This window comes from Saccopteryx bilineata, chromosome 3, assembly GCF_036850765.1.
Source record: "Saccopteryx bilineata isolate mSacBil1 chromosome 3, mSacBil1_pri_phased_curated, whole genome shotgun sequence".
NCBI lineage: Eukaryota > Metazoa > Chordata > Mammalia > Chiroptera > Emballonuridae > Saccopteryx > Saccopteryx bilineata.
The window spans coordinates 170053708-170072225 of record NC_089492.1 but is presented as its reverse complement, the minus strand read 5'-3'; the positions used below and the strand labels follow the sequence as shown (position 1 = coordinate 170072225).

At 39.0% G+C, this 18518-nt stretch overlaps 1 protein-coding gene across 2 annotated transcripts in view; it reads right to left on the bottom strand.

Annotated features, from left to right (window-relative positions):
• Positions 1-3335: 3335 nt before the first annotated feature.
• Positions 3336-18518, bottom strand: part of DCDC2 (doublecortin domain containing 2) — a 250407-nt gene continuing 235224 nt past the window's right edge. Inside the window, exons 9-10 of one of the 2 annotated variants that reach the window (XM_066268285.1) lie at positions 7305-7610; positions 3336-3466 (exon numbers count right to left, since the gene is read on the bottom strand). In XM_066268285.1, coding sequence (XP_066124382.1) covers positions 3362-3466; positions 7305-7610 — 411 coding nt within the window. In that variant the 3' untranslated portion in view covers positions 3336-3361. The remainder of the gene's footprint in view (positions 3467-7304; positions 7611-18518) is intronic. The other variant, XM_066268286.1, reaches the window with a different exon arrangement.

Genomic DNA, 18518 nt, shown 5'->3' with positions numbered 1-18518 from the left:
TACACTAAGTGAACACTTCCTCCTTCCAAAACTAATAGCTTGCATTCTTTTTAATTTTTCTAAGGTTAATATTGGCTAAGGAGGAAGAAAGAATGAAATATCAACAAGTCATGGAAATATTTCCATTTACTGCCATTTCCAAATTATTTCTGAAACTAAATTATAATTTGTTTATTCAAGAGTTTATTGCATTAAAAAATACTACATGCTTTGCTATTATCATTGAAAATCTCTGCCTTCTTACATACGTACCTTAGCATAAGCTGCCATCTAATAATCGTGCTTCTAAATTTATAAAAAATATATACCAGGGGTCCCCAAACTAGGGCCCGTGGGCCTTATGCGGCCCGCGACGGCCTTTTACCCAGCCCGCACTTCTGGGGATTCAGCTGGTTCCCTAATTCATTTCAATTGTAAGCGCCCTCTGGCGCTTACAATTGAAATAATGCACCCACCGCTATACAGGAACTCTCTTTCCTGTATTGTGCTCAGTGCTCACTGTCCTACCTAGATGATCACGTCGCGACGTTGTAGCGCGCGACGTGTGTATCTAGGCCTGACAGACTGAAGACCGAGGTGCCAGGTCCACAGCGTGGCAGCAGCTGCCGTACTAGGTAAGTATATTTTTTATTTATTTTTTAATTGGATTTTAAAAATGGACCTACATTGTGGGCAGAGACCTGAACCTACATGGGAGGCAGAGACCTGGACCTACATGGGAGGCAGAGACCTGGACCTACATGGGAGGCAGAGACCTGGACCTACATGGGAGGCAGAGAACTGGACCTACATGAGGGGCAGAGACCTAGATCTACATGGGGGGGCAGAGACCTGGACCTATATGGGGACAGAGGGCATGGACCTACATAGGGGGCAGAGGGCATGGACCTACATGAGGGGCAGAGGGCATGGACCTACATGGGAGGCAGAGACTTGGATCTACATGAGGGCAGAGACCTGGACCTACATGGGGGGCAGAGGGCATGGACCTACACTGTGGGCAGAAACCTGGACCTACATGGGAGGCAGAGGCCTGGACCTATATGAAGGGCAGAGAGCATGGGACCTATATGGAGGGGCAGAGAGCATATATATATTGGTTTTTAACTATTATCAATTTGGAATCCCTAGGAAACAATGACGTCAAGAAAGAGAAAAATTGACTCAGAGTGTAGGATATTCAAAGAACAGTGGACTTATGATTACTTTTTCATGCAGTACAAGGAAAGAGCTGTGTGTTTGATATGTCAGAATATAGTGTCTGTGTTCAAAGAGTATAATTTGCGTCGACACTATCAAACTCAACATAAAGATAAATATGATTGTTCGGTTGGAGATGTGAGAAAAGATAAAATATTAAAACTGAAAAATTCATTGTCAACCCAGCAAAATACTTTTGTGAAGCAGAAGCAGCTAAATATTTCATCACTGCGAGCAAGTTTTCAAGTTGCCAAGCTAATAGTGTGCGCTGGCAGACCATTCAGGATCTACAATAACACAAAGGATTGAAGAAATGGGGGACAATTTGCATCAGCATTTGCAAAACTCTGCGAGAAAACTTTCTTATTTTTCCTTGGCACTCAACGAGAGCAATGATGTTCGTGATTCTGCACAACTTCTAATTTTTATTCGTGGAATGAATGACAATTTCGAAGTCACAGAAGAGCTTGCTGCACTGCAAAGCATCAAAGGAACAACTACGGGAGAGGATATCTATGAAAAGGTTTCCCAAACTGTGAAGGATTTGGAGCTGGACTGGGCTAAACTATCCAGTGTGACAACTGATGGTGCGCCTAGTATGGTGGGGCCTAAGAAAGGAGTAATTGCTCGCATTAACCTAGAGATGGACAAACTTAACCATTCTCATCCAATAGCCATACACTGCCTCATCCACCAACAAGCGTTATGTAGTAAATCACTGAAGTGGGACTCTGTTATGAAAATTGTGGTACATTGTGTTAACTTCATTAGAACTAATGCACTAAACCACAGGCAATTTCAGGAATTTCTGTCTGAGCTAAATGTGGCCTATGAAGATGTTCTGTACTACACCGAAGTCCATTGGCTGAGTCGAGGGAGAGTTCTGAGACATTTCTATGACTTACTTCCACAGATTACAGCTTTTATGCTTTCAAAAAACAAAGAAGTACCAGAGCTCAATGATGCAGAATGGAAATGGCACCTCGCCTTTCTGACAGATGCAACAGAGCTACTCAACAGTTTCAATATGCAACTTCAAGGAAAAGGGAAGCTCATCTGTGATATGCAATCACATGTAAAAGCATTTGAAGTAAAATTAGGCCTCCTTATTAAACAAGTGAAGGAGGAAAATTTCTGCCATCTCCCCTTAACTCAAAACCTGTTAGCGGAAAAACCCTTGATTACATTCCCAAAAGAAGTATGTGTGGATTCACTGGAAAAGTTGCAAAAGGAGTTCCAATTTAGATTTAAAGAGCTTCATCTCCATGAACAGGACATTCAGCTTTTCCATAACCCATTTTCTATTGACATTGAAAATGTGGATTCAATTTACCAAATGGAACTGGCTGAACTGCAGAATTGTGACTCTCTGAAAGACGCATTCAAGTCAAACAACTTGCCTAATTTCTATGCCTCTCTCTCATCAGAGACATATCCTAATATCAGGAACCATGCTCTTAAAATGTCAACAATTTTTGGCAGCACTTATGTCTGCGAACAGACATTTTCTAGGATGAAAAATTTTAAATGTCCAACCCGATCTAGACTAACCAATGAACACTTGCATCATTTTTTGCAGCTAGCAGTGACAAATATGGAACCAGACATTGACTATCTGATTAGCCAAAAGCAAGCCCATAGTTCCCATTGAAATGTTGGTAAGTTTGTTGATTAAAATTTACTTGTTCTTTATTTTAAATATTGTATTTGTTCCTTTTTTTTTTTTTTTTTTTTACTTTAAAATAAGATGTGTGCGGTGTGCATAGAGATTTTCATAGTTTTTTTAGTCTGCCCTCCAATGGTCTGAGGGCCAGTGAACTGGCCCCTGTGTAAAAAGTTTGGGGACCCCTGATATATACAAAAGTAATTATTTTTCATTCTTTATAAGAACAAGAGCCCAACTGTCTTCCAGTTCAAATTCTCCTCTATCTCTCTTATTTTTCTAAATGAGTTTTTAAAAAATATATTCCATAATGAGAAATCACTCTACTTTAGTATTATTTAAAGTTATCTGGTCTTCCTATTAAGTCCAATTTTTAAATTTAGTAGGTAGTTTACAACCATATTGTCACATTATGTTTAGCAGTAACTATACTTATTATTCAAGTATTATAACTCTTCATTTTTCTTATAATCAAAATACTTTCTTTTTTTAAATCACCTATGCTTTGACAGCACAGTCCTTGCTTTGTTCACTGTCTTCATTTTCTTGTGGACTACTGATTTTTACTTCTGGCCTTGGTGGTCTTTGAGGGTCTAAGTTAGCCTGGAGGAAAACAGATCAAAACAAGATATTGATTTAGATATAAAAGTAATAAAACTTACAAGGAAAAAAGTACTCAATATTCCACTTAACCATTAAATATTCAACTTAAAACAGTTCCTTGGGGACCTTCATTTTTTAGTCTATCATTACCCAATAGACACACCAATCTCAATACTACTTATACAGAAGACCTTTCTAAAACCATAATCCACTCTGTGTTAAGGGCACAGACATTTCTTGTGCTACAGGCTTTATTTTTCTTGGTGTTTTCCTTGAGCATTTCTTTTCGACAGTATATTTATACATTTCATTTTAGCATTGTCAAAGAAAAAGGAAGAGGAAAATGTAGCAATTCTACCCTCATGTCACATTAGTCAGTCCCATACTAGCTGTTCTTCTGTTAGTTTTCTACTATAATTCACAAATTCTTTGTGACTATGGTGCCAACTGGCATAAAGTATCAGGTAGATAAGAGCAGGACAGAAAGTGAAAACACAGAGGCAGCATTTTCCAACAGCAGCCTTCGTCCCAGCCACTTGGACTTCTCATATGTTATTACTGCTATTGTCTCATTTATAATTTGTCTTTCACACTAGACTGAAAACCAAAGGGCTGAGATTGAAATTAAGTGGTTCTCAAACACTGCTCCATGGAATTGTGGAGGCTCCACAACTCCCACAATGACCACCAGTGTCGGGCAAATAGGAATAGCTCCAGGTCCCATTCCCTACAGGCCATGATTTATGTTCTAAAAAAGAAAAAATGATTACTGGAACTGTATCTTACTTTTCATTGTTATCTCGTGAAGTGTCTCAAACAGCATTTTTTCCCCTTTGTTATTATTACTGATTTGAGAGTGAGAGAGAGAGAGAGAGAGAGAAACATCAATTGTTGTTCCACTGATTTATGCATTCATTGGTTGATTTTTTGTATGTGCCCTGACAGGGGATTGAATCCACAACATCAGCGTTATCAGGATAGTGCTCTAACCAACCAAGCTACCTAGCTCAGACAGCATCTTGAACACAGTACAAACTCAAAAAATGTCAGCTGGTTATTGTGTATTTGTCATATATTTCTTACTGTTTTCTTCCAATAATATCACATTTTGCCTAAGAATTGTTACATGGAACAAAATTTTATATGACAAACAAAAGTTTTAGTCATTTTATAAGTAAGGAATCATTTTGAAAAAGTTAATTATTAATGTATAACTTATAATTCATATAAATCTGTTTTTCATATAGTTGGTATACTTAAAGTGTACCCATACTATCACAAATAGAATGAAAACAGAATATATTATCATTATAAGAGAGATGAGTTAAGAAAAAATTGAATCTCTTGTGGGTAACTGCTCTGTCCTAAGCATCTGTATAGTTCTTAAAATCCCTAAGTAGTGCCAAAAGATTAGATCTGTTTTCCATACATACCATTGACACCTGTACTTCAAATTATATAACCTTGATCTTGACTGATATCCAATTCCTATAAAAAGCCTATTTTTAAAAATTAAATTTATGAAATAGAAAGAGGAACTCTATTTACTTCTATAAAAAAACTATTTGGGGCCCTGGCCGGTTGGCTCAGCGGTAGAGCGTCGGCCTGGCGTGCAGGGGACCTGGGTTCAATTCCTGGCCAGGGCACATAGGAGAAGCGCCCATTTGCTTCTCCACCCCCTCCCCTCCTTCCTCTCTGTCTCTCTCTTCCCCTCCCGCAGCCAAGGCTCCATTGGAGCAAAGATGGCCCGGGTGCTGGGGATGGCTCCTTGGCCTCTGCCCCAGGCGCTAGAATGGCTCTGGTCACAGCAGAGCCATGCCCCGGAGGGGCAGAGCTTCGCCCCCTGGTGGGCAGAGCGTTGCCCCTGGTGGGCGTGCCGGGTGGATCCCAGTCCGGCGCATGCGGGAGTCTGTCTGACTGTCTCTCCCTGTTTCCAGCTTCAGAAAAATACAAAAAACAAACAAACAAACAAACCAAAAAACTATTTGGATTATAACATTAAATGAAGCTAGACCACTGGAAAAATGCATACTTGGTCCTGCATAGAATTCACACTTTGATTTTATGCTGTAAACATTTATCAAAGGCCACTATAATAACAAAGAGCCTCATGACACTGAGGACACTCTGTGTTACCCTACATGACTGTGCTTCCTGTATGAGTCCCCAGAATTTGCTTCCCCTTGAGAAACAGTTTTTCTTTTGCCTTCCTTGAGAAATTCTGTTTCCTTATGGAGATAAAGGGAATCATGTAATTGACTGAATTCTGTTTTTAATTTAACTATAAACAACTTCAGAATAGAAATTTTAGCTGAATTTTAATAGCCATGTAGAACTACATATGGGAAATTTCTTACAGAGTAGGCCTGTGATTGCCTCATGCTGAGAAAAGACGAGAGACACAGTGAGTGCTTTCATTTGGATGTTAAGAATGTGTTTGTACAAGCCATACAGTGGAATACAGATAACTCTGTACTGGTTACTGAAATTTACCCACAAAATCATTTTACACTTTACCATTACTAAACTTGGTCTCCTTAAGAAAGATAAAACAGATGGAGTCATAATAAATAATCAGGAAGACCCCATTCATCATACTGGGTTTTCAGGGATGAAGAGACCAAGGCCCATGTCAGGGGTTCCAGCCTTGGGGGAGGTAAGCTCTGAGCTGAGGGAGACACAGGAAGAAGGGCACAATAAATGGTGAAAAGCTGTGGGGTACACCAGCCTCTGACACTATGAGACTCAACCTTAGTCTCTTCATCAGCCTCTAACCCAATCTATCCTGTTGAAATTTATCCTGGACTTGAGAATATCTAGCTCCAGGGCCATGGCGGAAAAACAGGCTGCAAAGGAGGCTTCAACACACAGTTCTTCACCCTCGTTGTATATTATTAAGTATCTGGAATATTGTGCACTTAATTCAATCAATCCATTTAAAGTGGACTACACAAACTAAAGTTTAATAGCTCTAGAGAGCAAAGAAGTCACCCATAACAGAGACTATGTTCTTTAAATCATGTTTATGTCTCACTTTGTTGGTTTATATCTTGCCTGGTCTTAACTCATCTGTATTTCTTATTTATATATGTCTCTGTTTTGTTGTACAGTCGTGGCTTGCCATATTGTGGTTCACTTTTCGTGGTCAACTGTATCGTGGATTCTTAAATTGTATATATCTAATTTTGTACCATAGACTTTTCGCTATATTGTGGAATTTTGTGGTATATGAATATTTTAATATAGTTATTATTTTAATTATTTTTGTGGTAAAGTAAGCATTTTCTAGCCTAAAAAGTTGAAAACAATATGAAAATATATAAAGCCTTAAAATATATATAAATAATAAAATAAATAAAAGGTCATTACTTCACTGATTTTCACCTATCGCAGGGGGGTTCTGGAACCTAAGCCCCGCCATAGACGAGGGACCACTGTATATGTTCTTAGGAGCCTCTGTAAATATTTTGTAGACTAAGGTATGAAACTGATGGAGGGATGGAAGGATGGAGGGACGGAGGGATGGAGAAATGGAGGAAAGGAAAGGGAGGGCAAAAGGGAAGGAGGGAGGAAGGGAGAGAGGAAGGGGAGCAGAAAGAAGGGAAGAACGGAAGAAGGGAGGAAGGATATATCAATATATAAATGGTCAAAAAAGTGGCTGACAGGACTCTTAACTTACTGTAATAATATAGTCAAATAAATGGTATTAGATATTTTCTGACTCAACAAGTGGTTTCAATTCAAGTCCCAAGCACTTGAATAATTCCCTAAGTGTACACACACACACACACACACACACACACACACACACACAAATGAGCTAAAGCAACAGAAATACCTCCTCCTCTTGTTCACTGCCAGCTCCTTCAGACTTCATTTCCTCAACCACTGCCTCCTGAAGCTCGTTGTTGGCCTGATCCCATTCTTCACCATTTTCTTCATCGGTGCCTCTATTAATAGGAGCAGGACCTCCCTGCTCTTCTGTGTGCACCGGCATCTCCTCAGCTTGCTCAGAGGCAGCTGTGGCCTCCTCATCTCTTTCCTTTTCAACTTCACCATTCTTTTCTAAAAACTCTTCTTTCTTTTCTGCATCCTTGCTTTCTTTCTCTCCATCTTCTTCTTCACCTACTATTTCTGCTGATCTCTGATGGATCAAAAGAAATAATGAATGGATAACAGTAAGAAGTTTAACAGATATTTTCTGCACATTATAATAATGTCGCGGTTATTATGTTATAGTCAGGTAAGACTTCCTCACATTTCCATAGTACTTTACTGTATACACTGTGTTAACCTTTACTGAGTGCCCACTGAATGCCATTCTTCACAAGTATCTCCTCATTTAATCCTCATGACAATCCTGTGAGGTTGGTGTTATACCTATTTCACAGGTGAGAAAACTAAGGTACAAAGAGATCTAAAATATAGCCCAAGATCCCACTGCTTATAAATGGGAAAGCCAGAATTAGAAGCAATGCTCTTAATCCCCATGGCAGAGAGGAAACTACACTCAAGGTCCTTGGCTAATGTTTAGTGGAGGGTCTGGCTCAGAGGAGGGAGAAAAATTCTTTGTGGAGAAAATATCACACTCACCAGTAGTGACAAACATCACACTAGAGAAAATATCACACTCACTACTAGCATATTTATGTCTCTACAAAAAGGGCAATAAGGATGGCACCAAGATGTGAACCCACCAGGTTTTCTAACACTAAGTGTGGACAGCTTTCTACACAGTGCCTAAGAGAGTTGACAGTATACAGCCAAATACCAAATTCACTGTTATACAGACATGAGACCAAGAAACTATTAATCCTTTCTATAAAAATAATAAATCCTCAAGCATTTTATAAATTCTAATGAGTCATTTTTACTGTTATTTGGATACCTGTAAGTCTGCTTTAAAAGAGAGTGGGGGGATGAATGCTAGAGCCAAGACTTTGGAGAGAGGAAGACTCAGAGTCAAGTCCTGGCCAGGCACTTACTGGCTTTACCTAACTTCTGTGAGTTTTGGATTCCCAGTATAAAATGGAAATACAATAAAACTTCCATGGGGATCAAATGAAATAAGTTATATACAGTGCCTGGCACATCACAAATCCTAAAATAAAATAAAAATCACATTAAAATCCCTTCCCATTTGTTATGATACATTCTTTCCTGGCACTATCATATTTCTTGATTGTCCCCAATAAAAAAAGAGCTATTTTTTTAGAGGATAGGTAGGAACAACATAGAATGTTAGGACCACAGACCTGCCTCTTTCTAGCTCTCTGACACTGGACAGGTCATTCCTCGAGCATCTGTAAAATGAGGATTTGAGACATAAATAATCTGACTTCCCTTCCAGCTCTGGAAATCCACTCTCTTCTCATGGCCCAAATACTTGTTAGGGGACTGTTAATGGTCTTAAAAGTTCACATAATGAGTCAACATAAGCTTGCAGTTTCAGAAGTAAAGAAGGAAGTAAATGAAGAGGAATAGATGAAAAGTTCAGGATAAAATTCCACACATTATTTTGAAAATAGAAGAGTTGAATCATGAATTCCTATATTCTGTCAAAAATAAAGTCTCATATTTGATTACATGACATCAAAGATACACTTTTTAAATGAAGGGGAAAAAATTGTTGTTTTTAAGATAGTCCAAACAACACAGTGGTTACCATTATGCAGATTAACTAATAGTACAGTGAGCATGTATGTTTCCAATTTTCGTTCAGATGCCAATGTCAAACAGGGTATGCAGGGTCCCTGCCAAGCCTAAGCGTGCTGCCCAGGGCAAGGCCCTTGGGAAGGCCGAGTTCTGGGCAGAAACTAAGATGGAAGGGACATAGATCTGCCAGATAGTGCTGAAGGACAAGACATTCATGAAATGTAACCCACATTGCTTGCTAAGGATTTCTGGGTTTTATAGATAAGACCTACATGAATAAAGATGAGTAAAATTTCCAAGTTACAAAAGAGAAAACAGTATGTCCCCACCTCCACACCCATGTTGCACCCACCCTCTCCCTGTAGGAACAAACGTGGCAAAGCTATGAGGCAGATGCACCTGAAGGGATGAGCAGGAGACCTGGTGAAGAAATAGGCAATGTGATCATAAAAACAGAACTGAGGAGCCTGACCAGGCGGTGGCACAGAGGATGGAACATTGGACTGGGACGCAGAGGACCCAAGTTTGAAACCCTGAGGTTTTCCTTTTTTACCAAAGGAAAAAGTAAGAGTAAGAAATTGCACATTCAGTTTGAGGGAAAAAGGAAGAAGGGAAAACAAGAGGGAAAGCCCCATTTTCCAGCATCCAACTGCATTGACTGTCTGTGTGCAGTGAAGGCAAGACAAGCTCCTAGGCATGACTTCATCCCTCTTCCCTAAAGAAGCCAGTGCTCACGTGATGCCAAGAGACTGTCCAGACCTGAGGAAGATCACTGTGGCAGTGGGAAAAGGAAGGTTCTGAACAAGATTTATGTCTTCTGATGTTTTCTGTGATGGGACATCAACTGGCAATGCAAAATATACATTGCACAGGGTGGGACACCTATGATCTGGTGGTTACACTATAACTTCAGGCCAGAGAATTCACCTCACCTGGTCTCAGAGACCCTTTTGGAATTTGAGGATGATAATGACCTCACAGAGTTGCAGTAAGGCCCAAATTAAACCATTGTAAACTGAACAACAATAATATATATATATTATTGTTTATATATATATGATATATAAGCATATATGATATATATTTATTATTGTTGTCACTCCATTTTTCTTGCTATTGAACAGAAGGAGTTGAGAGGTTGTCTAATAAAATATTATAATAAAGTATTTGCACTAATGAAATTATAAATTAGTGGGCCAATTAGATCAATATTCATTCTAAGTTTCATAAAAACAAGCAAAAAATAGCATCGAGACACTTAATGACTGTCTAGCCCTTATCAATTAACACAGTTAAAATGCAGGCTGATGTTCAATTTCTGGTCCATTAGACTATTGGTGTGATTTACATAAACTAATCATTAAAACTTCCAGAAGTGCTTAGGGGGACTGGATAAATGGCCTCAGGGGGCCGCATGTGGCCCACAGGCCATAGTTTGGGGACGCCTGCTCTAGAACCACAAAAAATAAATTTCTACTGTTTAAGCCACATAATCTGTGGTATTTTGTTAAGGTAGACCTTCAAACACTTACCATTATTTTCTCCCCCACACCCACACACACACTTTCATATTTGTATGCATATTCTTTCCTCCTCCATCACCGGTCTTATTTCTGTTTATTCCATGGTTTCTGAGTTCCCTATTATGCATTTTTCACAACAAATTTACCATCCTTTTTTTGTTTTGTTTTCTGAACTGCTATCCAGTCTTAAAAGTAATATAAATGTGCCAGAGAGAGACATTAAACAAGGCTGATTTACATAAATTAGTATATGGACTTCAGTAACACACAACTGTCTTCAGTTGGAATGACAGGTTGGCAGCAGCCAGTTCAGGGTATAATACCGGCAACATTTAGGTAGCACATTATGCTTATGAAAGCACCTTCACATCTGCTGTCTCATTCTGTCTTCCCAAGTAGGAGGGCAGTCTTGAGGATTCACACAGTACAGAGTGGGAAACTCAGCCTGCTGAAAAATCAAGCACCTTGCCAAGGGTATCATGACCAGGGGTGACAACACCTTTCACTTATGTAATAAAAAATAAAATTAACAAAACCTAGTCACCATGGAAACCAGCCACCTAATAAGCCCCACTCTTAATATATGACTAATGGACTTATGAGGCAGAGGGACTGGCTGGGATGAGCTGGGTTCCATGTCTCTGCTTTCTCCCTTTTCTACTAATCACTGATCATCTTTCTCACAGACACAGACTTTGAAAGCTGACTCTGCTCCTTGCATTTTATTTTTGACTTATTATGTGGCATCAAATCAGAGACAAACCCCTTTTTCTCACTATTTAGGGCTGAGTTATGTCCCCTCAAAATTTTTATGTTAATGTCCTAAATCTCAGTAAGTACCTCAGACTGCGACTTTAAAGAGGTAATTAAGTTAAAAATGAGATCATTAGAGTGGGCCCTCATCCAATATGACTGATGTCCTTATAAGAAAAGAGATTAGAACACAGACATGTACAGAATAAAGATTATGTGAAGACACAGAAAGAAGACAGCATCTGTAAGCCATAGGGAGAGATCTTAGGAGAAATCCAATCTGATATCACCTTGATCTCAGACTTCTAGCCTCTCTGCAGGGGTCCCCAAACTTTTTACACAGGGGGCCAGTTCACTGTGCCTCAGACCGTTGGAGAGCTGCCACATACAGTGCTCCTCTCACTGACCACCAATGAAAGAGATGCCCCTTCCAGAAGTGCTTAGGGGGACTGGATAAATGGCCTCAGGGGACTGCATGTGGCCCGCGGGCCATAGTTTGGGGACGCCTGCCTAGAACTACAAAAAATAAATTTCTACTGTTTAAGCCACATAATCTGTGGTATTTTGTTAAGGTAGACCTTCAAACACCATTATTTTCTCCCCCACACCCACACACACACTTTCATATTTGTATGCATATTCTTTCCTCCTCTTCTCTCTGTCTACCCCCACCCTCACCCTATTTCCTCCTCCCTTCCCAGGAGCAGTACTGCAGGGGAGAAGTGGGGAGGGATCTCCTCTGTAGAAGAAGCTGAAAGGAGTCCTGGCCACTCCCCCTGCACCATACTGTATCATTCCTTCTGCTCCTGGTACCTTGCCCAGAATGCTCTCCTACCCCTCTGTTAGACACATCTTACCTTCTCCAGTAAGCCTTCCTGGCTCCCTCAGCCAATTTTGACCTCATCACACCTGTCAAATTTCTTTAGTACACTTTTACTAGCATGTGAGGTTCTTCTCTATTTAGGTATGATATGAAAATAGTGAACATGAATCTCTATCAAGTAAACACCTCAAACAATGTTTGGAATAATTACAGAATAATGGGAAAATATTAGCCTTGACTCTATGGAAGTTTCCAGAGACAAGGGCTGTTTCTTATTCATCTTAATGTTCCTTGCCATATTTACCATAATATTGTATTATTAGCTGTCTTAAATTGAACACAATTGTGCTTCCCACAGATAAAAACCAGCATAACATGTACCCTTAGGAAAGTACAGATACTAACGACAGACTCACATTTATTTAACTCTCCAGGTCCCTGGCATTATGTTCAATGCACCTCATATGCATAATCATATTTTAAGTAATCTCACAACTACTTGAGGTAAACTGTTATTATCCAAATTTGCAGATAAAGAAAAAAGCATAAAGAGTTAAGTAAAATTGATCAAAATGCTACAGACTTGCTCAAAATTGACAGAGGGAAAGGAACTTTTATGACCACCAGACTGTAATAAATCTTTCCCCAAGGTAATGTATAGAGTAATACCCCAAACTCAGCATGATGCTAAATAGTTCCTTCCAGCCTCATGTCCTCTAAGCCAGTGCCTCTGCATCACTGGGGAGTGCATGAAATGCAGTCTAAGTCAGTGGTAGTCAACCTGGTCCCTACTTCCCACTAGTGCGTGTTCTAGCTTTCATGGTGGGTGGTAGTGGAGCAACCAAAGTATAAATAAAAGGATAGATTTAACTATAGTAAGTTGTTTTATAAAGATTTATTTTTCCAAACAGCAAAAATCTGACGTAAAGTACTTGGTAAGTAATTATTATTATATGCTTTAACTTGCTGTAACTCTGCTTTATCAATTTTATAAAGTAAAGTTATTTCCCTACTTTATAAATCACCATTACTGTGGAACTGGTGGGTGATTAGAAAATTTTACTACTAACAGAGATACAAAAGTGGGTGGTAGGTATAAAAAGGTTGACTACCCCTGGTCTAAGTCAAAAGTTTGAGCCTCTGAATTTCTAACAGATCCCAGATGACCCTTTGCATGGTAAGGCTCGCAATCACGTATAACACAAGATGATCATAATATATCATTTCAAAAAAGTATTTTTGGTTAAAATTTATAACTGTACCAATGCCTTGACATAATCCCTCTTTAAATGAAGATTGTATTTTTATCTTAAAAATATCAATTTTATTTAAAGCTGGGAGAAAATAGGATTAATTATTGACAGAATAATATTTGGCCATAAAGACAGAGCTACCAGATTTATTCTAAGCCCATCATCATGCGGCTTTCTATTAACAATCATGTTATAAAACAGAAACACATCATTGCAAAGGCAAAATACATCAGGAAGATATTTTTACCCATGCTTAAAGTCTTCTGTCCTGACACATAATATTTTGGTCAGTCTGTGACTAAAATTTAAAGAGAACCAATTCTCAGGTAGATATTGTGTCTCCAAAGAGTTCATTGATCCTGAAATTTCAGAACGAGTCATGCCTATGAGTAATTATAGAATATTATATTCTGTAGAAGGCACAATTCTTGTGTTTCAGTGGAGTCAAGAAAGGGTATTCATTATACTCTATCCTATATACTCACTAAACTGAAGTACATAGTAGTAAAGCAGCGATCACAGAAGTCATCTAGATAATTCCAGCCTCACGGCCTCTCTAACATCAAACATCAGAGTACAACTAGATTAAAAGACACTTTACACATGTATGTACAATTACAGATAATGTATCCTTAAACACAGAGGTGTTTATACAATCTGTATGAGGCCTTTTTTCTTGTTGAAACTTTATCTTTTAAAAACCACATTATTCATCATAAGCAATTGCTGTTCATATTTATTAGAAAAGTGACAGCAGATTTTCTCTTTAACATAACATCAATGTTAGCATTTCAGGTGTATTTGCCTGAGTTAGCCTGCCTGTGTCTCTTACTATTTATTTTGTGACAAAAATTCTGAGAAAATGGTTGAGTTGTATGACAAGACAGAAAAGGTCTGGTAGCTATTATCATGGGCTACATCCTTGCAGGGATGGCTCAGGGGAAACCATAAGAGTGCAGGATTTCTAGATAAGGTATTTTCACAGACAGATGGAACTGCTCAAGTGATTTACACTTTAAACTCACACCTCTGACAATAACAGCAGCCCCCAAAAACTAGAAATGGGAAAGGCATACAAACATACACTACCACTCATGTTGCACCCATGTTAAAGCTGACGTTGATGTTGCGAATATTTACATTGGAATTCCCTAAGAAATATACTTTAATATTTAATACCTTTGCTCTCTGAGATAACAGCACAAGTTAGAGCTTTCTAGTCAAGAGATTCTACTTAACCACCCTCCTCTCCTTCCATTCCCATCTATCAAGTCTTCCTCACTGAAATATATTAGGCCTAGAAACTGGAGATCAGAACCCCCCAAAAAAGACGACTTTAGATGTCCATTCCTGCATGTAACATCTGCTACATTTGCAATTTGGAAAATGTAAGGATTTCTGACAGGGTTTTGGTAGAAAGAGTTGATGCGGATTTTACAGCCAAGTTCAGGCACAGATGTTGAAAGTACAGAAGTTACCGCACTTGTTTTCTTTCTTAGTTTTATTTCTTAGTTTAGGAAACTAAAATCACCTACCCAATTTCAATGAGTTATTTTGAAATTATCAGTTTCAATTTCTCACACTAACAAAGTACTTCTTCCTGCTTTCAGCTTTCAGAGGTTTGCTTTCCCAGCGGGCCAAGGGAGGTATGTGTGGATTAAAGCACAATGACCTATGGAAAGCGTGGTTGTGGACCCTGGAAAAGCAGAAGTAGCTTGATTCTCTGGCCAGCTACCTGCTGAAAGTGGGCTCACCCAGGTCAATTCAGGCTCTGTGAGTTCCTGCAATACCCTCAGGAGAAGAAATAATACACTGAAAACTTAGATTAGATAGCAAAGGAATATTTAGTCACCATTAGAAAAAATCCGCATTAAGTTTTCTCACTTTAGAAGTAAACGTTGATTTTCTTTCACTTACATCAGAAATCCCTGAAGGCTACACCTTCACGTTTATCACCACTTCTATCAATTAAACAGGAAACTACAATCACGATGGCACAAAGCCTCGATGATGTACATGGCAATCAAGAAGCCAGATCAACCTCTCTTCACTCTTTCAGCTGGGTGGGATGCTCGCAGCCTAAACGTGAATGTGACTCACTAAAAGGCTATGACCTGAAAATAAAAATGGTGCAAATACTGCTTGTGCAGTATTTTGAGTTAAGGGAAGGCAGAAAAGGCCGAATGGCCTTCTACACAGATGGAACATGTTGCTGTTTACGGGATAATAAGAAGTCCGTAATCTCCTCACTTCCTTTCCATGAGGTGATCAGATAGGGTTGTAGACTGGAAGCCAGGAGCCCTGCGCGCCTATGGTGAGCCCCTATCAACAGCCGCACATTTGTGGGAAGAGGGCTTTCCCCACTATGGAATTGTGTTTCTTCATTGGAAAAATGAGGAGTTTGAGAAAGCTTCCCTTCTGGTTCTGAATATTTTATAATTCTTATTTTAATAAATATATTTCATTGAACTAGATTCAGAGGTCTGTTCAGAGGAAGTAGACTCCTTTTTTATTTTATTACATATGAAAAAGTACTACAAATAAGCTCTCCAATTAGCTTCCCTTTCATGAGAGAAGCTGTGACTGCTGATTCTCCATAAGCAACAGGTGTAATAAGTGATGAGATCAGGGCAAGGAGAATAAAACTATGTGAATGGGCGTAGCTGGATGTCAAACCTCCTGTTTCTGGTTATAGCCTCTAGGCTGCAGATGTTCTAAAACAGCATTATGTTCTCTATGTGTAGACCAGTAATCATAAAATCAAATGCCCCCAGGTGCTGGGAAAATAACATAAATGTAAATTTGGGAGAGGTGTTTGACAGAGAGTGCTGCAGTCTGTGGTGAACTGTACTATCTGGCTTGCTAAAGAGGTCCAGGTATTATCAGCCCTGGACTAGCCAAAGAGACTCGCTTAGAGGAGATTTGGTCACAGGCTGCTCATTTGCTTATATGTAGGTTCTATAAAGATGAATTAGTATGAAAGTGATTTATGGTTAAACACAGAAGATTGAAAAAATGTGTTTTTTTTTTCCTGGCTCCCTTCTGATACCCCTATACATTCTGAGAGTAAAACTGGAGGTCTACTGGCCCTGGCTGGTTGGCTCAGTGGTAGAGCATCGACCTGGCATGCAGGAGTCCTGGGTTTGATTCCCGGCCAGGACACACAGGAGAAGTGCCCATCTGCTTCTCCACCCCTCCCCCTCTCCTTCCTCTCTGTCTCTCTCTTCCCCTCCTGCAGCCAAGGCTCCATTGGAGCAGAGTTGGCCTGGGCACACAGGAGAAGCGCCCATCTGCTTCTCCACCCCTCCCCCTCTCCTTCCTCTCTGTCTCTCTCTCTTCCCCTCCCACAGCCAAGGCTCCATTGGAGCAGAGTTGGCCTGGGCACTGAGGATGGCTCCATGGCCTCTGCCTCAGGTGCTAGAATGGCTCTGGTTGCAACAGAGCAACATCCCAGATGGGTAGAGCATCGCCCCCTGGTGGGCATGCCGGGTGGATCCTGGTCAGACGCATGGGGGAGTCTGTCTGACTGCCTCCCCATTTCCAACTTCAGAAAAATAAAAAAAAAACAACAACTGGAGGTCTACCAATGAAATGGCAAAAACCAAGTGCCCTACCGTGAAACTCTCCAACTTGATGAGCCTTGCCTACGCACACACAATGTCCCTACTGCTCCACTCTAAAATCTAACCAGATATACAGGGGTGGGCAATAGGTTTATAGTTGTTCACATGGAAAATAATATAATAATTAATACAGAATAATAATACAAACACAAATGCTGTGTTTTATACACTCACAATGGAAAACCTAGTTTTGCCCACCCCTGTACATTTTGGATTTATATAATGTCTTATGGCAAACATTTCAATTAAAAAATAAAATTAACCAGAAAGGCAAGAAAAACCTCTGATATGGAAGCAGAGATCAAAACATTAAGAAAAAAGAAATTCTGAAGAAACAAAAATAGTATTTTTATATACTATTTATATACTAAGTTTGAAATAATAGCTCAATCCTTGTAAATATAAGGCATGATATCACATCCATAAAGCAAAAATAAGATACTATAAAAATATGCAGAGAATATGGAAGAACTCTTAGAAATTAACAATATGATGGTGGGAAAAACCAACATATGGAATATAAACAGTGAGGCTTTATGATTTTTTAAAAAGTTGAGAAAATAGGAAAAAATTCATAGATGGAACAGTAGAAGAAGGAATTATAGGATGAGTCGATGAAGGCCTACATTTTCAAGTACTTGTTTTTCCAAAAAAAGTAGAGAAATGAGAAAAAAGTAATCAAAGAAATAATTCAATATTTTTTTTCAAGACTGAAAAACAAATGCTTCCAAAAAAAAAAAAAAAAGCCCATTAAACAGATAATCTAATAAGCAAAAAGAACTGCACCAAGGCACAGAATTGTAAATTTTCAGAACACCAAGAACAAAGACAAGAGACTAAGAGCTTCTAGATAGTCAAAAAGGGTTAGCTTATAAAAGATCAGAAAACAGAATGACACCAAAATTTCCCAACTGCCATTCTGGGTGAGAAAGACAGTTGAGTAATGCTTTCAAAATTCTGAGAGAAATATTATCTAACCTAGGATTTTATACCTAGTCATCTTTACAATTAAGTTTGAATAAAGAAAAAAAAAGATATTTTCAGACATAAAAAGTTTCAAAAAAATGTTTCTTCCATGAAGCTTTTCTCAGTGGGCTCCTAGAGGTGAGTTCCACAAAAAATAAAGGTGTAAACAAGAAAGAGGAAGATGTAGAATCCAAGAAATAGAGGCTCCATCCACTAGAGAAACAAAGGAAATTTCTAAAATAATAATGAGAAAAAATACCAGCATAACCTTTTAAAACAGATAAAAAGAACAACTAACTAGCTTGAGGCATATGATTGAGAGGCTTAAAAGATGAAATTGAGATTTTATTATCACTGTATATCTTTGAGTATACCAATAGAAGATCAACAGTTATGGACGAATTTGGAGATGGCTTGGTAATAACTACACACACACACACACACACACACACACAC